The sequence below is a fragment of the Mixophyes fleayi genome, chromosome 7 (genome assembly GCF_038048845.1).
Source record: "Mixophyes fleayi isolate aMixFle1 chromosome 7, aMixFle1.hap1, whole genome shotgun sequence".
Classification (NCBI taxonomy): domain Eukaryota; kingdom Metazoa; phylum Chordata; class Amphibia; order Anura; family Limnodynastidae; genus Mixophyes; species Mixophyes fleayi.
The window spans coordinates 123,432,035-123,450,890 of NC_134408.1; the positions used below are offsets into that span (position 1 = coordinate 123,432,035).

At 38.5% G+C, this 18,856-nt stretch overlaps 1 protein-coding gene across 4 annotated transcripts in view; it reads left to right on the top strand.

Moving 5' to 3' along the window:
* Positions 1-18,856, top strand: part of GPR155 (G protein-coupled receptor 155) — a 40,675-nt gene that overhangs the window by 18,106 nt on the left and 3,713 nt on the right. For all 4 annotated transcript variants that reach the window (XM_075180607.1, XM_075180605.1, XM_075180604.1 and 1 more), the window contains 12 exons: positions 3,802-3,967; positions 5,360-5,515; positions 6,055-6,138; positions 6,729-6,849; positions 7,748-7,832; positions 8,377-8,467; positions 12,383-12,581; positions 13,984-14,079; positions 14,498-14,631; positions 16,336-16,431; positions 17,172-17,236; positions 17,549-17,689. In XM_075180607.1, the coding sequence (XP_075036708.1) occupies positions 3,802-3,967; positions 5,360-5,515; positions 6,055-6,138; positions 6,729-6,849; positions 7,748-7,832; positions 8,377-8,467; positions 12,383-12,581; positions 13,984-14,079; positions 14,498-14,631; positions 16,336-16,431; positions 17,172-17,236; positions 17,549-17,689 (1,434 nt within the window). The remainder of the gene's footprint in view (positions 1-3,801; positions 3,968-5,359; positions 5,516-6,054; positions 6,139-6,728; positions 6,850-7,747; positions 7,833-8,376; positions 8,468-12,382; positions 12,582-13,983; positions 14,080-14,497; positions 14,632-16,335; positions 16,432-17,171; positions 17,237-17,548; positions 17,690-18,856) is intronic.

Below are 18,856 nucleotides of genomic sequence, written 5' to 3' on the forward strand. Positions count from 1 at the left end.
TATTCAAAACGCTTGTTGTATCTTTCAAGTAGGACTGAAGTTCTGTTACATATTTCCTTAAAAATATATCCACATATTCAGATACGTGTGAAGTAAGGGAATTGATACCCGCCACGATGGGTCTGCCAGGCTGCTTTTGTAAAATTCTCATGAATCTTCGGAAAATAGTAAAAGATAGGAATGATCGGATGTGAAACTAGAAGGTATTGATATTCATCTTTCGTGATTATATGATCATGTAGGCCTCTAATGAGCATTGTTCTTAGACTAGAAACACTCCGTCGTAGGGTCTTTAGATAATTTAGTGTATGGGTTTTCATCATTAAGGAGTCTTTGATCTCCTTATATATAATCCATTCTATCCAATATTACCGCTCCACCTCCTTTGTCTGCTTGTATAATGACTAATTCTTTATTGTCCTTAATTTTTTTGATAGCAGACAACTGCTGTCTCAAAATATTACTATTGTAGGAGTTTTCATAATATAGCCTATAATGCCAATATTATAGGCTATAATAGATGGGAAAACATTACAAAAAGTGTTTAATAACATAGCTATAATTCAACCACCTGGGTAAAGTTGGATTTAACCTACTCACATTTATATATTGAACAAATATTTATTAGTTATTAACTTTTGTCTCTTATACTGAATAACTTCTAATCAATGGGATTAGAATATATATATGTGTGTGTGTGTGTGTATATATATATATATATATATATATATATATATATATATATATATATATATATATATATATATATATATATATATATTATACTATTTACAATTACCTGAGATGACAGGCATAGATTATGGTATGTATTCTTTATCTGCCATCCAATGATGATCTACAGGATATACAAACATAAGGGGAAAATAGAGATGGTTATGTTTATTTCAAAATCCTTGTTTAAAACACAATAAATAATACAGTTAAAGTTTGTAATTCCATAACGTTTGTGATTTGGAGAGTTGCTTATTGATATTTCTATGTTTCCAATTACTGTTTACTGAATCAATACTGAGAAAGTGTACAAGATTCTTTTTCTGAAAAATTATGTTGTTCTTTAAAATGGGCAGAGACGGAGTGTGTTTGTTTCTTTACCTTTCCTAATATTTGTAGAAGAGTCCACACCTACATTTCAACAAATAAATATTGTTCTTTGAATGGCAGTTAATAAAGTGGTTTATTTTATATATCTGATCGTGAACTTTAAATTCTTGAATTTTATTGGTCTTATCGACATTTTTTATTGTTTTAGTCGCTAAGCATGTCCCATGTATCTTTTAGATTTTTTGGGTGAAATCTATAAGATTTTTTTCTTTCCTTACCGAGGGCTTTTGTTTTTGCTGCATTTAAATGCTCTTCATGGTAGCCTTTTTTTCATAAAGTTGAATTTCATTTCATTTCATCCATTTGTAAGGTTAAACCATCAGGCTCCGTACAGTTTCTTCGTAGTCTAAGGTATTGACTATAGGGAATGCTATTAAGCTATTTTTCATGTTCACTATTCTTCCAAATATATAAATTCACATCTGTAGTTTTTTTAAATCCTTTTGTTTGTATTTGGTTCTTTATATAAATTTCTAAAATCCAGAAAATTGATTGAATTCTACCTTTCATTGAATAAAAACTTGATATTTTAATTCATTACTGTACCGCTCTCCAGCCCCTCGACGCAGAACTGGAAAAAAAAAAAACCCAGTGGGACCCAGGTACCCCCATCTACTGTTTGGAGAAGTCTGGCCAGAAGTGGTCTTCATGAAAGAATTGTGGCCAAGAAGCCAACCATCAATGTGGAAACAAGGACAAGCTATTCAACTATGCACGTAAACATAGGAACTGGGGTGCAGAAAAATGGCAGCAGATGCTCTGGACTGATTTGTCAAAATTTAAAATATTTGGCTGTAACAGAAGGTAGTTTGTTTGCTGAACGGCTAGGGAGCGGTACAATAATGAGTGTTTGCAGGCAACAGTGAAGCAAGTTTGTGGCTGCATTTCAGCAAATGGAGTTGGGGATTTGGTCAGGATTAATGGTGTCCTCAATGCTGAGATATACAGACAGGTACTTACCCATCATGTAATACCATCAGGGAGGCGTCTGATTGGCTCAAAATTTATTCTGCAGCAGGACAATGACCCCAAACATACAGCCAATGTCATTAAGAACTGTCTTCAGCGTAATGAAGAACAAGGAGTCCTGGAAGTGATGATATGGCCCCCACAGAGACCTGATCTCAACATCATCAAGTCTGTCTGGGATTACATGAAGTGACAGAAGGATTTCAACAAGCCTACATCCACAGAAGATCTGTGGTTAGTTCTCCAAGATGTTTGGAACAACCTCCCTGTCGAGTTCCTTCAAAAACTGTGTACATAGAAGAATTGATGCATTGATGATGTTTTGAAGGCAAAGGGTGGTCACACCAAATATTGATTTGATTTAGATTTCTCTTCTGTCATTCACTTTGTATTTTGTGAATTGATAAAAATAAGCTATTGATACTTCTGTTTTTGAAAGCATTCTTGCTTTGCAGCATTTTTTCCACACTCGCTTAAAACTTTTGCACAGTATTGTATTCGTAAAAGTTTCGGTGTTACTGATTTTACATCTAAATCCATTATTGATTGTGAAATGTCAGTAATCCCACTGAAGGACAATGTCAGATGTCTCAAATTCTCAAAAACTCTTTTTTACATTATTATTATTATTATTAATTTTTATTTATAAGGCGCCACAAGGTGTCCGTAGCGCCGTACAGGGACAAACGAATTACAATACAATGGGAGACAGCACAGTACAGTAAGTACAGTAACTCAGTAAGCTCAATGCACAGCTAGAGAGGGAGGATCCGCAAACGACGGGGCCCAAGAAGGAGGGCGCGGAAGACGGGGAGACCCCCAGAGGGGGGAGGAGGGAGCGAGAGGGGACGGGGGGTGGAGAACCCTCGAGGAGGAGGGCTAAGTAGCTGGAGAGCAGTGTTAGAAGTGGTGGAGACAGGAGGAGAGATGGCCCTGCTCAGAGAAGCGTACAATCTAAGGGGAGGGGTGGACAGACAGAGGGACGCAGGGGAGAGAGGGAGAGTAGGGGGACGGAGGCAGAAGATAAGGTAGGAAGTTAAGTGGGAGACTGAAAGGCTTTAAGAAAAAGGTGGGTTGTTAGGGCCCGTTTGAAACTGGACAGATTAGGGGAGGTTCTGATGGAGAGAGCTTGTTCCAGTGGAGGGGGGCAGCGCGGGCAAAGTCTTGGATACGCGCGTGGGAGGAGGTTATAAGGGGGAAAGAGAGGCGACGGTCAGAGTCAGAACGGAGAGGGCGGGATGGAGCATGAATAAAGCGGAGGGTGGAGACAAGTTGTATTTAGTGGTCCTTAACCGAAGAATTGTGACTCCTTTTGATATTTATTTCCAGGATGTGACAGGTTCTTAGTTTAACTTTTGGCATATATGTTTTTTGGGGTTTTTTTAAATTAGTTTTTCCCAGCTTTGCATGTAGTGTTCCCAAGTGCTGTGGAGATTGAGAAATGATGATAAATAAGAGAATTGTTAATGAAATATGTTTATTTTTAGGTGCACCCATTGCCTACACACAGTGAAGGCAGCCAAAGTGTTTGGGCTGAACCTATGACGTTACAATAATGATGTCACTGGTTTCTAGCACATAGATAAACGCTGTGTTCTTGTGATCTGTTCAGTTAACATGGCTGCCTCCTGTGTATAGGTGACGGATGCCCTTTTAAGCAGAGTTTACAAACCATGTGTCTCAATGATCTAAAACTGCTTCTTGTTTCAGACTGGTATTACCGCTCATCTGCAGGGAGATGGTGGAACTACTGGACCAGAGTAACACTGCGGTCAACCACACCAGTCTATCTAACTATGCATTTCTGTACGGAGTCTTCCCAGTGGCACCCGGAGTCGCTCTTTTTGCAAACCAGTTCAACATGGAAGTGGAGATTGTATGTGACTAAATACAGTTGCTTTAATGTTGTGACATATTCATAGCTTTGTATTGGGGTGGTCCAGAAATTGTTGAAGGACAGGCATTTATTATATTGGTAAGGGCTTCCATGTACAGCATGTCTTCTACACTAGTGATTTCGGAAACATTCTAGGCATGGAATAAAGTGAAATCAAACCTAAACATAAAAATTTAAATATCTATTGTTATTTTTTTTTAAAAAGAACCTTCATGAAATAGTTATCTATTCATACTTGTGAAAGTAACATAGGAATTTTACACTAGCTTACATCGGGTCTACTACTTCGGCTGCTGTCTGCTGTAAAGATATTTAACTTAGTGTTGTGGTGTTTTACATTCTGAACATTAAGTACATGTCTTTTGACCCCATTGTTGAGTGACCAGAATTATTCAGTTTTGTAGCGCACATCAGTGGCCAAACAAGCCTTATCTGGCCTTCAGTGCTCAGACGGAGTGGCCGGATCGCTAATGGCCTCTTTACAGCCTGTTGTTTCAATTGGAGGATGACACATACACAGACCGATAACTGTCAGCATTATTCCCCATGCCAGATAACACTCTTATTGATTTCAACAGTATCCTTATTGGTCATAGCAGAGTCGCACACGCAGCAATAATTGCCTGATATTGGCTGCAGACTATTCTGATATACTGAAATCCTTTTGTATCAGGCAGACATTTGACTGAAATCTAATATCTGATTATTTACTATGGGTTACAGCATATATACAGTACCATGAACAAGTAATTATCCCCTTCTTGATTTTCTATATTTTTACATAAGTGTCACATGTAGACTACATTTTTTTTCTAAATGCCTGAAAACATCCAGTATGGCAAATATGCAATAATAGAAGACCTCTTGACTGGACAATACGTTTCCATGGCACTGTATACTGTTTGCACCCTCAATAAATTATATTGCAGCATATGTAATGTTATAGGTAATGATGATGTCAACATTGGTAGATCTAACAGCAGCTGACAGTCATAGATCTAAAGTTTTGACACTGCTGTGTACAGTAAATATTAGAGTGGTTGTGTCTCTGGTAAATGTTAATTTGGATTATGACCTAATGCAGTGATTTTTTTTAAGTGCAATTCATGGATTTAAATTTCATCCATTGACTACACACTGGAGGCCGCCATTTTGTGGGCTGAACCAATATTTGCGCGACTACAGCAAAACTGTTCACTAGGAAGCAGTGACCTCACTGAGGCACCGTGGGCCGTTAGTAGTTGACTTGTGCACATTTATTGTATTGTAGATCTGCTATTCCAAACAATTCCAAGCTCCGTTTTGCCATAGTGACAAACGCTGTACTGTATTGCCATTCATGTTATAATTTTAAACTGTGTTTGCTTCCAGATCACTTCAGGTATGGTGATCAGCACCTTTGTATCTGCTCCAATCATGTATGTCTCAGCCTGGCTACTGACTATTCCCTCAATGGACCCGAAGCCCCTAATGTCTTCTCTACAGAACGTCAGCTTCGATATCAGTATTGTGAGCTTGGTGGCCTTGGTGAGTTTACGCAGAGGCATAAAGTGTTCTTTATATAATATATTATCCATATTCACTGAGTAAAATGTTCTACAGTATATTGTTTAGCGGATTGTCTGTGTGGAGTTTGTATGTTCTCCCTGTGTTTGCGTGGGTTTCCTCTGGGTGCTCTGGTTTCCTCCCACACTCCAAAAACATACTAGCACGTTAATTGGCTGCTATCAAATATGACCCTAGTATCTCTCTCTCTATGTGTGTGTATGTTAGAGAATATAGACTGTAAGCTCCAATGGGGCAGGGACTAATGTGAGTGAGTTCTCTGTACAGCGCTGCGGAATCAGTGGCGCTATATAAATAAATGATGATGATTGTAGTATCCTTTTATATCAATGGAAGCAGTCAAATCACTTATCAGCATAGAGGTATTATCTTGTGGCATCGTTACCAATTCATTGCTCTTTACAATGATCTATGCAAAATCTGCAATTGTACTCCATTAATGACTTGATTACAAAAGTGTTTTTAGATGGTATATCATGTATTATTATATATACTTACAGGTTTGGTCTCTTGCTGTTTTACTTCTGAGTAAAAAATACAAAAGACTTCCTCACTTGCTTACTGCAAATCTACTTCTTGCTCAGGTCAGTGTCAATGCTGTTACTTTTTCTTACCCTAGTCTAGAGTTCCTGTACAAAGCATAATAGTTATCACACAGTGCTAGTAAAGGAGATATATGTTTTACATGGTCCATAGGCAAATCGAGGGGCGTTTCCTGGTGCCTGGAAGCCCCCCTCCAAGCTTAGGACACTGTATAATTGAGGTGGCTGGACCCTGCTCCCGCTTCACACAGCTCTGCTGCTTGAAAAGGGAGAGCTGCGTGCACCTAACAGTAGTCCATGCAGCATTGCCCATGTATAATATGGGGATAGGAGGAGTTGGAGAGCAGCCAAGCACTGTCTAAAATTATAGCCACGCCCCCATGCATGCTTGTTACGCCCACTGGCGGCGTGGTGTGGAAACCCCCTCTACAAATCCTGCGTTTGCCCCTGTGGTCTGCTGTAAGCCCATATCCTCCTGGTATTTCGTGGTGATGGTCTTGTAGAGCTAGTGGACCATGTCCTATTCAAAGAAAGCTGTTATAATTTAGATGTTATGGAACTGAGATGCGTCTGGGTTTCTGATGTTTTGCAGTATATTCTGACTGATTGTATTTGTCCCCCTTTTTCACCAGCTCATTGTCTGCGTTGGAATGGTGTTGTGGAATTTCATAATACAAGAGAGAAATGTGTTGGGGCAGATCCTAGTCTTTGTAATCCTGTACAGCGCCCTCTACAGTACTTACCTGTGGACAGGTATTTCTAGAACTCTAATTAAACAATGCAACCCAGAAAAGGGGCATACTCTATTTAATATTTGGTGTGTGTATAAAGATTTTCCATCTTTGAAGCGTTGTATTTATGAATTTGTTTTATTTTCAAGCTAATTTCTGGTTTGGCATTTATCATTGCACAACCTTTGTACAAATATGTTCACATGGGTGTTTTATACATATATAAAAGCTGTTTTGCTTCCATTTGCAGGAAGTCTGTCCAATATGGCATTGTCGCATTAGGTCGTTGCTTTGATGCAGGCCTGCCCAACCTGTGGCTCCCCAGGTACTGTAAAACTACAAGTGCCAGCATGCACTGTCAGCTATCGACTCTCAATCTACTGACAAAGCATGCTGGGGCTTGTAGTTTCATAACACCTGGAGAGCCACAGATTAGCCGGCATGCTTTGATGCAATACCATATCTCTGAAACCAACAGAATTAATTTCAGTGGACTGTGAATAAGCTGTAGGTCATTGCACTTTAACTGCTTAATGGCCACATGTATTTCATTAAACAGAATATTTTAACTGTTTTGTGTATCGCATGAAGTCGTTTTTTTTTTTTTTTTTCTTTCTTCAAGGCAAATAGGGCTTGTTTCGGTAGCATAGGGAAATAACGTTTGTATTTTAAGTGCGTTATATTAGAGACAACCGATAAAATTAAGACCATTCTTCTGCATGATACTTTTACCAAATTAGTGCAACCCAATAAAATGACTCTTAAAAATAATGCTCTAGTTCTCCTTGGTATAGTTATACCAAATGTTTATACATTTTGTAAGATCATTTTGTGTAAATTGTTTGTATAAACCTGAATATTACACAGTACATGTTTAGTATTTTCAAACTCATTGCTTCCCCCTCTCTCTGACTTCCCAGGTCTGATCTCTTTATCCCTGCTTTTACTAAAGAAGAGAGAAGTTGGGAATATTCCTGTAGTTATAATATCCTTAGTTGGTTGGGGGTAAGTATTGAATACATAAAATGTATACATTTCATTCTAAACAGGGCCATGTATGCAATTAACTATTTTGTTTTAAAATGCTGTTTATCTGTACATGATTTTTATTTATATGTTTTTGGCAAGAAATTTATTTTTAACCAACTTATCTACCTTATTTTATGTAATACAATGCAAACATATATGTCGTGATGCACTGTTATTTTGCGTATCACATGAAATAAACACAGGATGCTTGCAGGTTTGTGAGTTTCTTTTATTTGGAATTGTTTGCTTGCATGTAATAAATGACTACAGAGTAGAAAATATTTTGAAAAAAAAAAATCTGCACAGATTAAAACATTCACCCAATCAGATTATTATCTCCATGTATGTTAATGCAATTAGAAGTGGGTGTGTGTGGGGTCGTCTTCCCTGTGCACTAAAAGCCCCTGTGTGGAGTCAGCATTAAGAAGATCTAGGAGAAAATAAGAAACCATTGCCACACCATCTGATGTGGAGCTGCTAATACCTGATTTCAGCCTATTCATTGTATTTTTCCCTCCAGCGTTCCTGTGTTAGCGGTCTGTGTTCTTCTGAGTGTAGGCGAACGGTACGTGGACAACATTGACTCCGCTTTCTTTTATGGGAAGTCTCAGGTAAGTCCCTGAGATAAACATGTGATGTATCAATCAATGGAGGCACATTGTCTATATCTGATATTATAGTTTTTGCATCTGAAACATTGCTTGACCCAACAAACAATGGCAAATACAGGGAAAACAGTACAGAACAATAATAGAGTAATACCATAACTCCAGAAGCCCTAGGCATAGCAATTATATATTATAATTAAATATACATAGCCCTTATTTTAATCGAATGAATGTGGAGGACAAAAGAGTGGGAGGAGTCGAAGGTGACGCCCAGGCAGCTGAGTTGGGGGACAGAAGAGATGGTGATGTTATCAGTGATGGAGAGATCCAGGTGGGAAGAGGATCTAGAAGGAGGGAAGACAGTGAGCTTGGTTTTAGCAATGTTAATTTTGAGAAAGCGTGAGGACATCCAGGAGGAGATGGTGGAGAGGCAGTCTGATACATGAGAGAGGAAGGAGGGGGAGATCAGGAGAAGAGATATAGAGTTGGATATCATCTACGTAAAGGTGGTACTGGAGACTGAAATAAGTGATGAGAACACCTAGGTAGGTAGTATACAGTGAGGGCCAAGAACAGAGCCCTGAGGGACTCCTACTGGAAAGGGAGAGGCCGGGGGGGGGGGGGGGATCATTTCCAGAAATCCATTATGTTTTACACTACAGGCAAAGTCAAAATTAATACAAAGTGAAGTTTGTGTCTATTAAGTTACTTTATATTTTGCACTATCACTATCAGTGTTTGTTTAATAAGCCTTATAACCACACATTAAACGCTTACTATTAACACCCGTGTCTACAAAGCCTTAAAGGTTTTATAGTTTGTTATCCCCACAGTGCATGTAGATCTACAGTTATTTTGTTATTTTTGATATATTGAACACACAAACACCACCTCAAAGACAAGAGCATTAATATTGAATTCTGTATAGATTTGTTCAACTTTATTTTGTTCCACCTAAAGGAATAGCATCAAAATTAGATGTATTGGGACCATTGTGAACACCTGTAACTCTATTCCTGACAGAAACTGTGCATTTAATTATATTGCATGTTATCCCTGTTCGGGATTCTTGTAAACATCAATCCTCTTATATTAAAACAGTTTGTACGGTCATTGATTCTGGTCACTGCATTCTGCTGGCTATCCTACAGGAAAAAATATAATTTTCCAACTTTTTTGCATGCCTACAGTTGACGCATTTTCTTCGACTCCCTTCCTTTTCTCTTTGTTCATAGCCCTTTCCCGAAAGGCATTATCTCCATTCTTTATAATCTACTTGTTATCACCAATCTCCTACCCCCAAACTTGAACTTAATTGGGAAACCAATTTGAGTAATCTAACAGAGCATGACACCTGGGCCACAGTGAGGGAAAGAGTCTCTAAAGTCTTAATTTCTTTCTTTGTAAAGGGGAATACTTATAAAGTATATTTTAGGTGACACCTAGTTCCAACACAGTTGAACCGGATTTATGCTAGAGAGGTTGTGGCGTAATTATCATTGGGTTAATCTCCCCCCTTACAAATGAGACAGGACAAGAAAGAAGACACACCCAGAGGGTATATAGGACCAAGTCTCCCTCCTTTCTGTGTCATCTGGTTTTCCCAAAGCTGAAAAATAATTTGGTCTGATTTTAGAAACCAGCAAATAGAAGAAGAACTTAGGGTGGGCAGCATGTTGCCATTGAGGAGTAAAGGAAACCAGTTTAACAGGTAAATAACCTGCCGTTAACTCTTCAGCGGGCCCTATCATGTAATGTAATTGAAGCTTAATGGGTTCAACTTGAATACCTAACATCTATATACACACACATATACCTGCATTTTATTCTTATTAGTTTTGTTTGTTTTGTGTTTATTTATTGTTTTTTAAGCCACATTACTGTACTTAACACTTTCCTTCAAAACTTGGCATCTGAAGCTTGGACATTAAACTGATTGTGTTCAGAGAAAGCATGTGTGGAGGACCAGAGTGAGGCCTTCCATAGAGGCAGAATCCTTCTCTGCCCATGAAGCCACCATGACTCTTGTTGAATGTCTTCTTATGCTTTGTGGCACATCCACCTTCTTTACTATCTAATGCAAGATTTTATCCAACTTGCCACTGATGCCTTTGAAGCTGGACCAATTTTTTCATTGCCGCTGATTAGAACAAACAATTGCTATGTTTTCCTGAACTCCTGTGTCCTCTTTAAATACATTTTAATGGCACAGGCCAAGTCCAAACAATGAATCTTCTTTCTCTTGAGTTTTTTTGGATTTGGACAAGGTGAGGGTAGTACAATTTCTTAATATGGAATTGTGATACCATTTTTGGCAGAAATTTTTGGTTAATTCTTAACACCACCTTATCCATAATCAGGAAAACTCTTCTGCCCAGAGAGCTTGTAGGTCTGAATTCTTCTCGCTAAAGCAACTTTACCGGCAATGTGCTTAAAGGCAAAACTTGTCTTTAAACACATTGCTGTTTTAAATTATGTCGGGAAAGTTGCTGAATATCGGCATATTGGCTAGAATCGCAGGATATTCCATTTACCCCCCGATCTCTAAGTGTTCATTATCTTTCCTCCTTGGTTCCCCACTGGAGAGGCTGGATAAATATTCTGCTAATCTTTCAGTGCAAATTCTGAATGCTGTCAGATGGTTGGTCGCAAAACAATGGAAGTGTCCAGATCTGTAAGGGCCGCGTAATGTAGAGAAATCGGAATACTGGAGGCAGAATCTGGGGACAGGCCAAGGTCGTTGGTCTGTAGCAAGCAGGATGGTCAAGGTACAGGCTGAAGGTCAGGCCAGGTAGCAAACATGGAAAATTCAGGAAAAACAGGCAAAGGTCAAAAGGGCACAAGAATACAAACGGGGTCTAGAAAACAACCAAGTGTCCAGAGGTACGGAGAAGCTGGTCTGCAATTCATGTCATACTCGGAGCGCTATAACTGGCAGGGTGTGACTAAGCCGTCCCTGTCTTATATACTAACGATGGCCAATCAGCAGGCTCAGAAGTATAGTCCTCCTGTATTTCCAGGAGGGTAATAATTAATTTGTGTTTGTGCGCTTCTTATACCTCAGGAGGTAGTTAATTAATTAATGTCCTCTGCGCTCCCACCTGGCTACCTTTCATGCCGGGACGCAGTGCTCAATGACAGCAACTGTTGCCATGGCGACGGCCGGAGCGAGAAAACAGGAAGTGAGGCTGCGGCTCATAACAATATCCTCACTCGAGGCAATAGCTTATTAACAACATATGGTATTTGGCATCTATGATAAATAATTATTTATACCTAAATAACAAGACCAGCAAATTTTCCCAAACTTGGTGTGACTGGTTTATCTATAACCTCCCCTCTACCCCAAGAGATCCTTCTCAAGACCTTTCTGACATTGTTTCTTAAGTCTTAGCCATCTGTCTTGTTTAGTTACATAGTTCCACTCCTATTCCCCCATAGTCACCCTATGGCGCCGGGGTCCCGCCTTTGGTTTGGTACCCTTTCCCCCACCCAGAATACACTGTTGCATATTTCTTTCTATTTAGATTTGTGTGTATTTCGTTCTCACCATTGCCAGTTGCAACAAGCGCTTGCTGTTTATTTTCTTTCCTTGTTTACACGACCTGCGCTCGCTTGGTGATTTCAGCTTGTCTACTCTGTACAATGTCAATTCTGGTCATTGGTAACTGGGTCTTGTTTCTTGCATAGTATTTGAAAATATAAATAAACTTCTTAAAACACAAAACAAAAAAAATCCATCTTGTATGAAGCATTCTTTGTTAGTGTTGCATATTACGGAGAAGCATAACTTTGCAATAAATACTTTAAAGCTGGTCATAATCCACAGAAAAAAAATAAAAAAACGTAACTATTGTGACATGTGGTATCTGTGTATTTGTGAATGTATATTTCGATGTCCCCTCTTGTTTAATGTAGATCATCAGCACAGCAGTGATCCTGTCTGGTAGTATACTGCTATCTGGCATTTCACTTATGTGCATGAGTCGAAGTGGACAAGATGATAACTACCAGGTACTAAATCAGTCCTCCCAAAGCAGTAGTAGCAGGACAGCAGATCTATCGACTGAGTCCAAGCCAGACAGTCCTGTGGGGACTCCCTCAAATTCTAGAAGAGGTAAGTACAACGTTCTGCGGTTCTGCAGATAATTTGTTGCAATGGTCTTGTAAATTCTGGAATCTGAAAAGCAGAGCCTGTCATTAGCACAGAATTAGATCACTAAAAAAATTTGAAGTGAAATTGAAGGATCATTGCTCAACCCTGTTTTGGGCCAGTTTAGTATTCTGATGCTGGATTATTCTTCTATGGGCCCATTTGACTTCTATTATATTTTTGTTGAGGTTTTTTTGTGATGTTCTGATAACTTGTAGGGTTTGGTTTTTTTTTTGTTTTTTTTTGTAGGTTTGTTGATGTTTCTTTCTATATATGAGTAAATGAATAGCACAGATTTTTCACCTTCCAGTACATGGAACAATAACACTCACATCCACTGTAAGTGATGGGGCAATACGATGCACTTCAAATACATGTACAGTCCTCCAACCTTCAAAAGGGTCTAACTTTTCCCTTAATTGGGTTAATAAAAAAACCAGCCCCAAAATGACCTGAACCCCCATGTCATTCATCTCAAAATGTTTTGACATACCACTCCGACCTAACTTGCCAAAGAAAATGCCCTCACACCCCACTAGCCACAAAATGTGCCAAATGCCCTCAACTGGCACATGTACTCCAGAATTCCTTTCAATCCTTCCCCTTACCCTCACATGACACTCAGACCTCACCAAATGCCCTCTGCTACCTAGTAACCCTAACTAATTAGATACTAATTAAATTATAAATTTTGCCTACATTCAGAGGAAGGTGGGAGACCACATGGTGCAGATTACACTGCACTCCCTTTTCCTCTGCTGTAGGTTATAAAACCGAGAATTCGAGTGGAGAGGTATATAATCAGACATTACAGAGTGGGGGGCACAGGTGAAAGCTTGGAGGGGGGCGGTGTACAGGTGAAGGCTTGCTGGGGGGAGGGGGGCGGTGTACAGGTGAAGGCTTGCTGGGGGGAGGGGGGGGTGTACAGGTGAAGGCTTGCTGGGGGAGGGGGAAGGGTACAGGTGAAGGCTTACCGAGGGGCCATGGGCCGCCTGTTGCACATCACTACTCTATGCAGTGCAAGTTCTTGTTTATTCTGGGGGAGAAACCTCCAGACCAAGTACGATCCTTTCTTTAATTGCTCTCCATTGGGCATTTTACAAGGGGCTGTAAAACGTGTACATTATGTAAGAGACTGGATAGATATTATAATAATTTGATGTTTCACGCACATTAGAGAGACCTTGGCCACAAGTAAGATGACGCCCATTACAAGAAAGTAGCATTTCCAAGAAGGAAAACAAAGGAAATGTCTGTTCTGCTCTGTAACACTGAAGTGAAGATGTCTGTAAATGAAATGGACTAGGTCGTTCTAGTGCAATTGGCTGCAGTGCATGAATAACACTGTGGTGTCTTCTATGTGCAGAGATCTGTGCATGTGGTCAGGAGAACGGAGATGTGTGTCAGCCTGTGGATTCTCCGAATGTGCTGAATATAAATGAGTCTCCCAGCATTGAAGAAGGTACAGTATGCAGATTGTTATATACTGTGTGCTCTGTGGCTCTAGAATCTCCTGTAACCAAGATAACTTACTGACTGCGGTGGAGATTGAACAGAACTGTGTATTCTTTGTATTTACTAAATGCAGCATTTTTTTTTTCTAGAAGTCCAGTAAGTAAATTTGTTAATATGTGTGATCTAGGATTTTTGTATAGTGCAGAATCTCAGTTCAGGCGAGGATGAAAGGAATGGTTATCATATAAGTTAGCATGTGTTTGAATGAAAGCAGATGGGTCAGGAGAATGTAACTGTTGCCCTGTACTTCTGGGTAAAAGTAAACTACCAGATCTTGAGTAAATGTAACCTAATGCTTAACTGAGTGCACTGGACTTGGTCTATGTCATTATATGTGTCATGAGTCTGCATTCTCCCTCTAAAAGCACATGAATGTTTAAGTCGATGCAACTCCCAGAGATGTCGTCTGTCCCAGGAAGAACAGCAGATGCACAGTGGAGACCGACAGATAGCAAGACATGTGTTACTGTGCTTACTTCTCATTGTGGGGCTCTTTGCAGTAAGTAATTTAGGCAGGATGTTCTTTCTTATACAATGATAACACAACATTCAGGATGAATAATAATTTGCTCACTAACCCAGATGAAGTAACACTCTCAATACTGTGTTTAAAGAAACTCCTCTATAATGACAGCAGTATTGTGTGAATGATGCTCCATGGTTCCAGAATTCATGTTGTTCTAAACTCTGAAGTCTGTTCAAATATTTTTAACTGTGATTTAACAGTTATTTATATTCCTGTTTGACAACAATTAGAGCTGCTAAAGAAATGAGTGCACATGTCCATGACCCTCTGCTAGTTATCCAATGCTATGGACTTAACGAGTACATCCGCACACTGCCGCTAATGGGTAGCTGCAGACTTGAGCTATGTCATACAAAACAAAAAGACAGTTGTTAGCACTTGTCCTTAGCACTGCATATCTGTGTGTATCCAGCAAAATGAGAACATGAGGTATCGGTTCATATTTTAAGCAAAACATTTAAGCCTGCATCCCAGTGTCAAGGGCACCTCATTATATGCCAGTCCTACACTGACCTATATGCTTCAACCACCATTAAAATTGAGTTAAAATCAGAACTATGTCATGCATTGATTCCCTTCAAGTAAAAAATAATGTGATCATGGGAGGCATCCAGCAGCACGTCACAGTGGGGCATATTTAATTAGCCACGTTACTCGCAAAAGTAAGGCGGTGTTAAAAGTATTACCGTTATTACGGTAATTCTAACCCATATTTCAGCTCGCCGCTCAGGGAGCGGCAAGCAGAAAGCCGGCACCGTAATAACAGTAATTACACGCACTATTACCGGAATAACAGTAGTAGTGCGCAAGCCAATTAAATATGCCCAAGTGAATCCATACATGACCATGTGCAGGGTGCAGAACACTTTACCGAGTTCCCATACCCATGGAATTCCTCCTGGTAACACAGGGAAGCGAATTGTTAAAATTATTTCACCTTCTGGGAGTGAGTGGACCAAACTTATGGCCATCCCATCACTCACAGAGCATTGCTGCTCACTAGGCCTATAAACTATATACATGGGAGGCAAATTTATCCTCCTTATGATAATGATGAGACACAAAAATATCAGATGTGACTTCCTGTAAATGTGAAACAAATTTAGGGGTATAATTTTAGAGTAACACTAAGATCTTCTGTAAAATGGAGCAATCAGAAAATGTAGTTAAAATTTCTTTATACATAATATAAAAAGATTGTTGTTTTTTTTTTTTGGTTTTGTTTCTGTAAATGAGGAGTACTGATTTTAGCCAGGAAAAGAAAAACTTAAGTGTGTAAATAAAGTGTATCATGTAAAAAAAAATATAAAAGTGTTGTAATATGAATTGTGGCCGTTTTTTTTCCTCTTCAAATTCATTAGTATAAAAAGAGCTTAAAGCGGCAGGAAAAAATAGAATTTTTTGTACTCCATAATGAATTTACATCTCCGTCTCTCTCTGTCTATCTGTCCTCTGTTCAATAGCACCCATCCCCCACAACTCCACTCCCCACTATAAATGTTTTAGTTACTGTTTTTGTTTAATTTCTTCCACAAATAAAAACTAGTCCTATTAACCGTGTTATACTTTATATTATCTTATATACTTATAGTGTATTAGTTATTATTTTCAAAATAAATATAAAACATTTAATAAACAAACACAATTTAAATGTAGTTGTGTCTTTTTGTTTAACAGAATGTATCCAGCTGCTTCTGGTGGTTGTTTAATCTGGTACCAGGAAGACTGTATGTTGAACTTCAGTTCTTTTGTGCAGTGTTTAACTTTGGTCAGGTAGGTTTATTTTAATGTGTTCTTTTGCTATTTTCAGAAGAGCACCTACAACATCCTTCTATCTCCACTGACAAGTTTAGAAAGTCACATATATACCAAAAAATGTAATCCGCACTGGAATATCAAACATCAATAGCTTTTATGTCTGTATGTATAATGGTCCTATGGAAAATGAAATACTACTTAGACCGCTATGTCTTTGAATGATTGCAGAGGGTGCTCTCAGAATTCCAAAGCGCATAAATTTAAAGAAAAAGTATTCTCTTAATGAGGCACTATAGAAGCTAAATAGAGAACTAACTCATAAATATACCTTCTAAAATGTAAATAAATACAATTATTACCAGGCATTCAAATGTCCTTATATTCGTTATGTCATTGCAAAATAATTAATACATTTGTGTCCTAAAGATAGAAAGTTGTGAATAAAAGGTAAAATATATGAATAGGCTTCCTTCCTTAGAAATACACCAGAAACGATTGTGCTATAAATACATAAATTCCTCTCTTTAATCAGATTACTAGGTGAAAAAAATCACAGCACAAATATTTAAATAGTGATGATTAATTTCAATTTGACTTGCAATATCCTTTCCCTCACTCCCACCGGGAAGTATGTAATTCCTTGTGATTGAGTCCTTACTGTCTGGTATTCTTTACCTAAGATTATAGTTCATCACAGTATGAATATTCCCTGTGTATGGTGAATCTAACATCTGGCCTTTACATGCCCTTTACAGGGTTTCATCTCCTTTGGCATATTTGGATTGGACAAACATTTGATCATTCTTCCATGCAAGAAAAGGTATGTGTGTTACCATACTGTTATCTGTTGTGTTTGTGAACTTATGATAGTGTTACCTGTTAGTGGCATGTTTATTATTAAAGTATCCGGAGATGATATATGATTTGAGATGCAGCTATTCTCCTAACTTCCTAACTATCAAATTCGGCCATTGATGTTTACATTTGATGCCAGTGGTCTCATTTCTGAGGTTCTAAGCAGGGGTCCATTTGTTGATTTTAATGCACTAGCCTCTACTTCATTTCCTTCATTGTAAGCACCCTGTATAGGACACAACATTCATAATCCAACATAATCCTCTTTGTATTTTAGACTTGAATTCCTCTGGAATGGCAGAGAACCTAACGCGACTACAGAGGAGAGCAGGCTCCCAGATGAAATCCGGATGACGTGTCACCAGTTTGTGCACTACCACAAAGACCTGTGCGTCCGGAACATAGTCAAGGAAAGAAGGTATATCCATTGTAAACAACCTTTTAACAATACCAATGAAATTGCCAGATTGTCAAATAACTGTCTCCCAATTCATTAACTTCACTTATTAATAGTCTACTGTGTGCAATGAGAGTAATGGTATTGGGTTTAATGCAGCCTTCAGTAAACAATATACCATAGTTAAAGCCCAAAATTGGATATTGTAAATTTTCAGCCACACCTAGATAGTTTACTACAGCAAGTGATACATTGGAGGAGGGCTGAGCTTCTCCAGTGCCACAGAAAGCATTAACATCTCCCCCAACCACGTCATCCATACCAATAGCAGGTCTTCCATGGGGAATTTCCCTACAGTATTTTTAGAATTGTGTTTTCTGTTATCTAAAACTATATAAATAATCTTGGTTATCAATGTAACGTGAACATTTTACATTTTTATTTTACTTTGACTTCACTCATAACAAATACCAATATTTCAGTGGAGATGGTTTAAAGGGCAACTAAACCTAAAATACAAGATGCCTTCCAGAATAATTATTGTTCTTGTGCATGTACGCCTTTATGTGTGCTTTATATGTATGCAGTGTTTTATGTTTAAGAACAACGCTTATAGAAATAAAACTATATGTTTGACTACAAGAATATAAAAATGATTTTAAAAGTGTTAAATGTTGAAAACTTGCCTAATAAGTGTTTCATATGTAAATGTGGTGTCTTCATGTTTTGCTGATGTATATTGTGCATTTAAGCATCTGTCATCTCCTGTCTTTCACTACTCTCTTGCTTCACACATTCTGTGCTTGTTTTGCTTCTCCTCCACCATAACATGCACGTTTTCATTTGTGTTGTGTTTAGAAACCAATTATTGTCCCGTTTTGTCCTTCACACCATGAGATGCAAAAGACCGTGACTGTCTGTGATAACAAAGAGGTCCAGAAAAAGCTGCTAGTTATTAAGGTGCAAACCCGATCGCGCCTCTTTTGAGCTGTGCAAAAAAACAGCCTTTGTAATGTGTAAGAAAAGAGAACACTTTTGTGATAAGGGCACAAAGTGCTTCTGAGCCATTAGATCTGTTACATTTTATTATTTGTGTTACAGATATGGTAGAGACCATCGACAATAAATGAGTATTTACTACAATACATTTCATTTTATTATGAATCCAACATAGCTTTTATGCTCTTT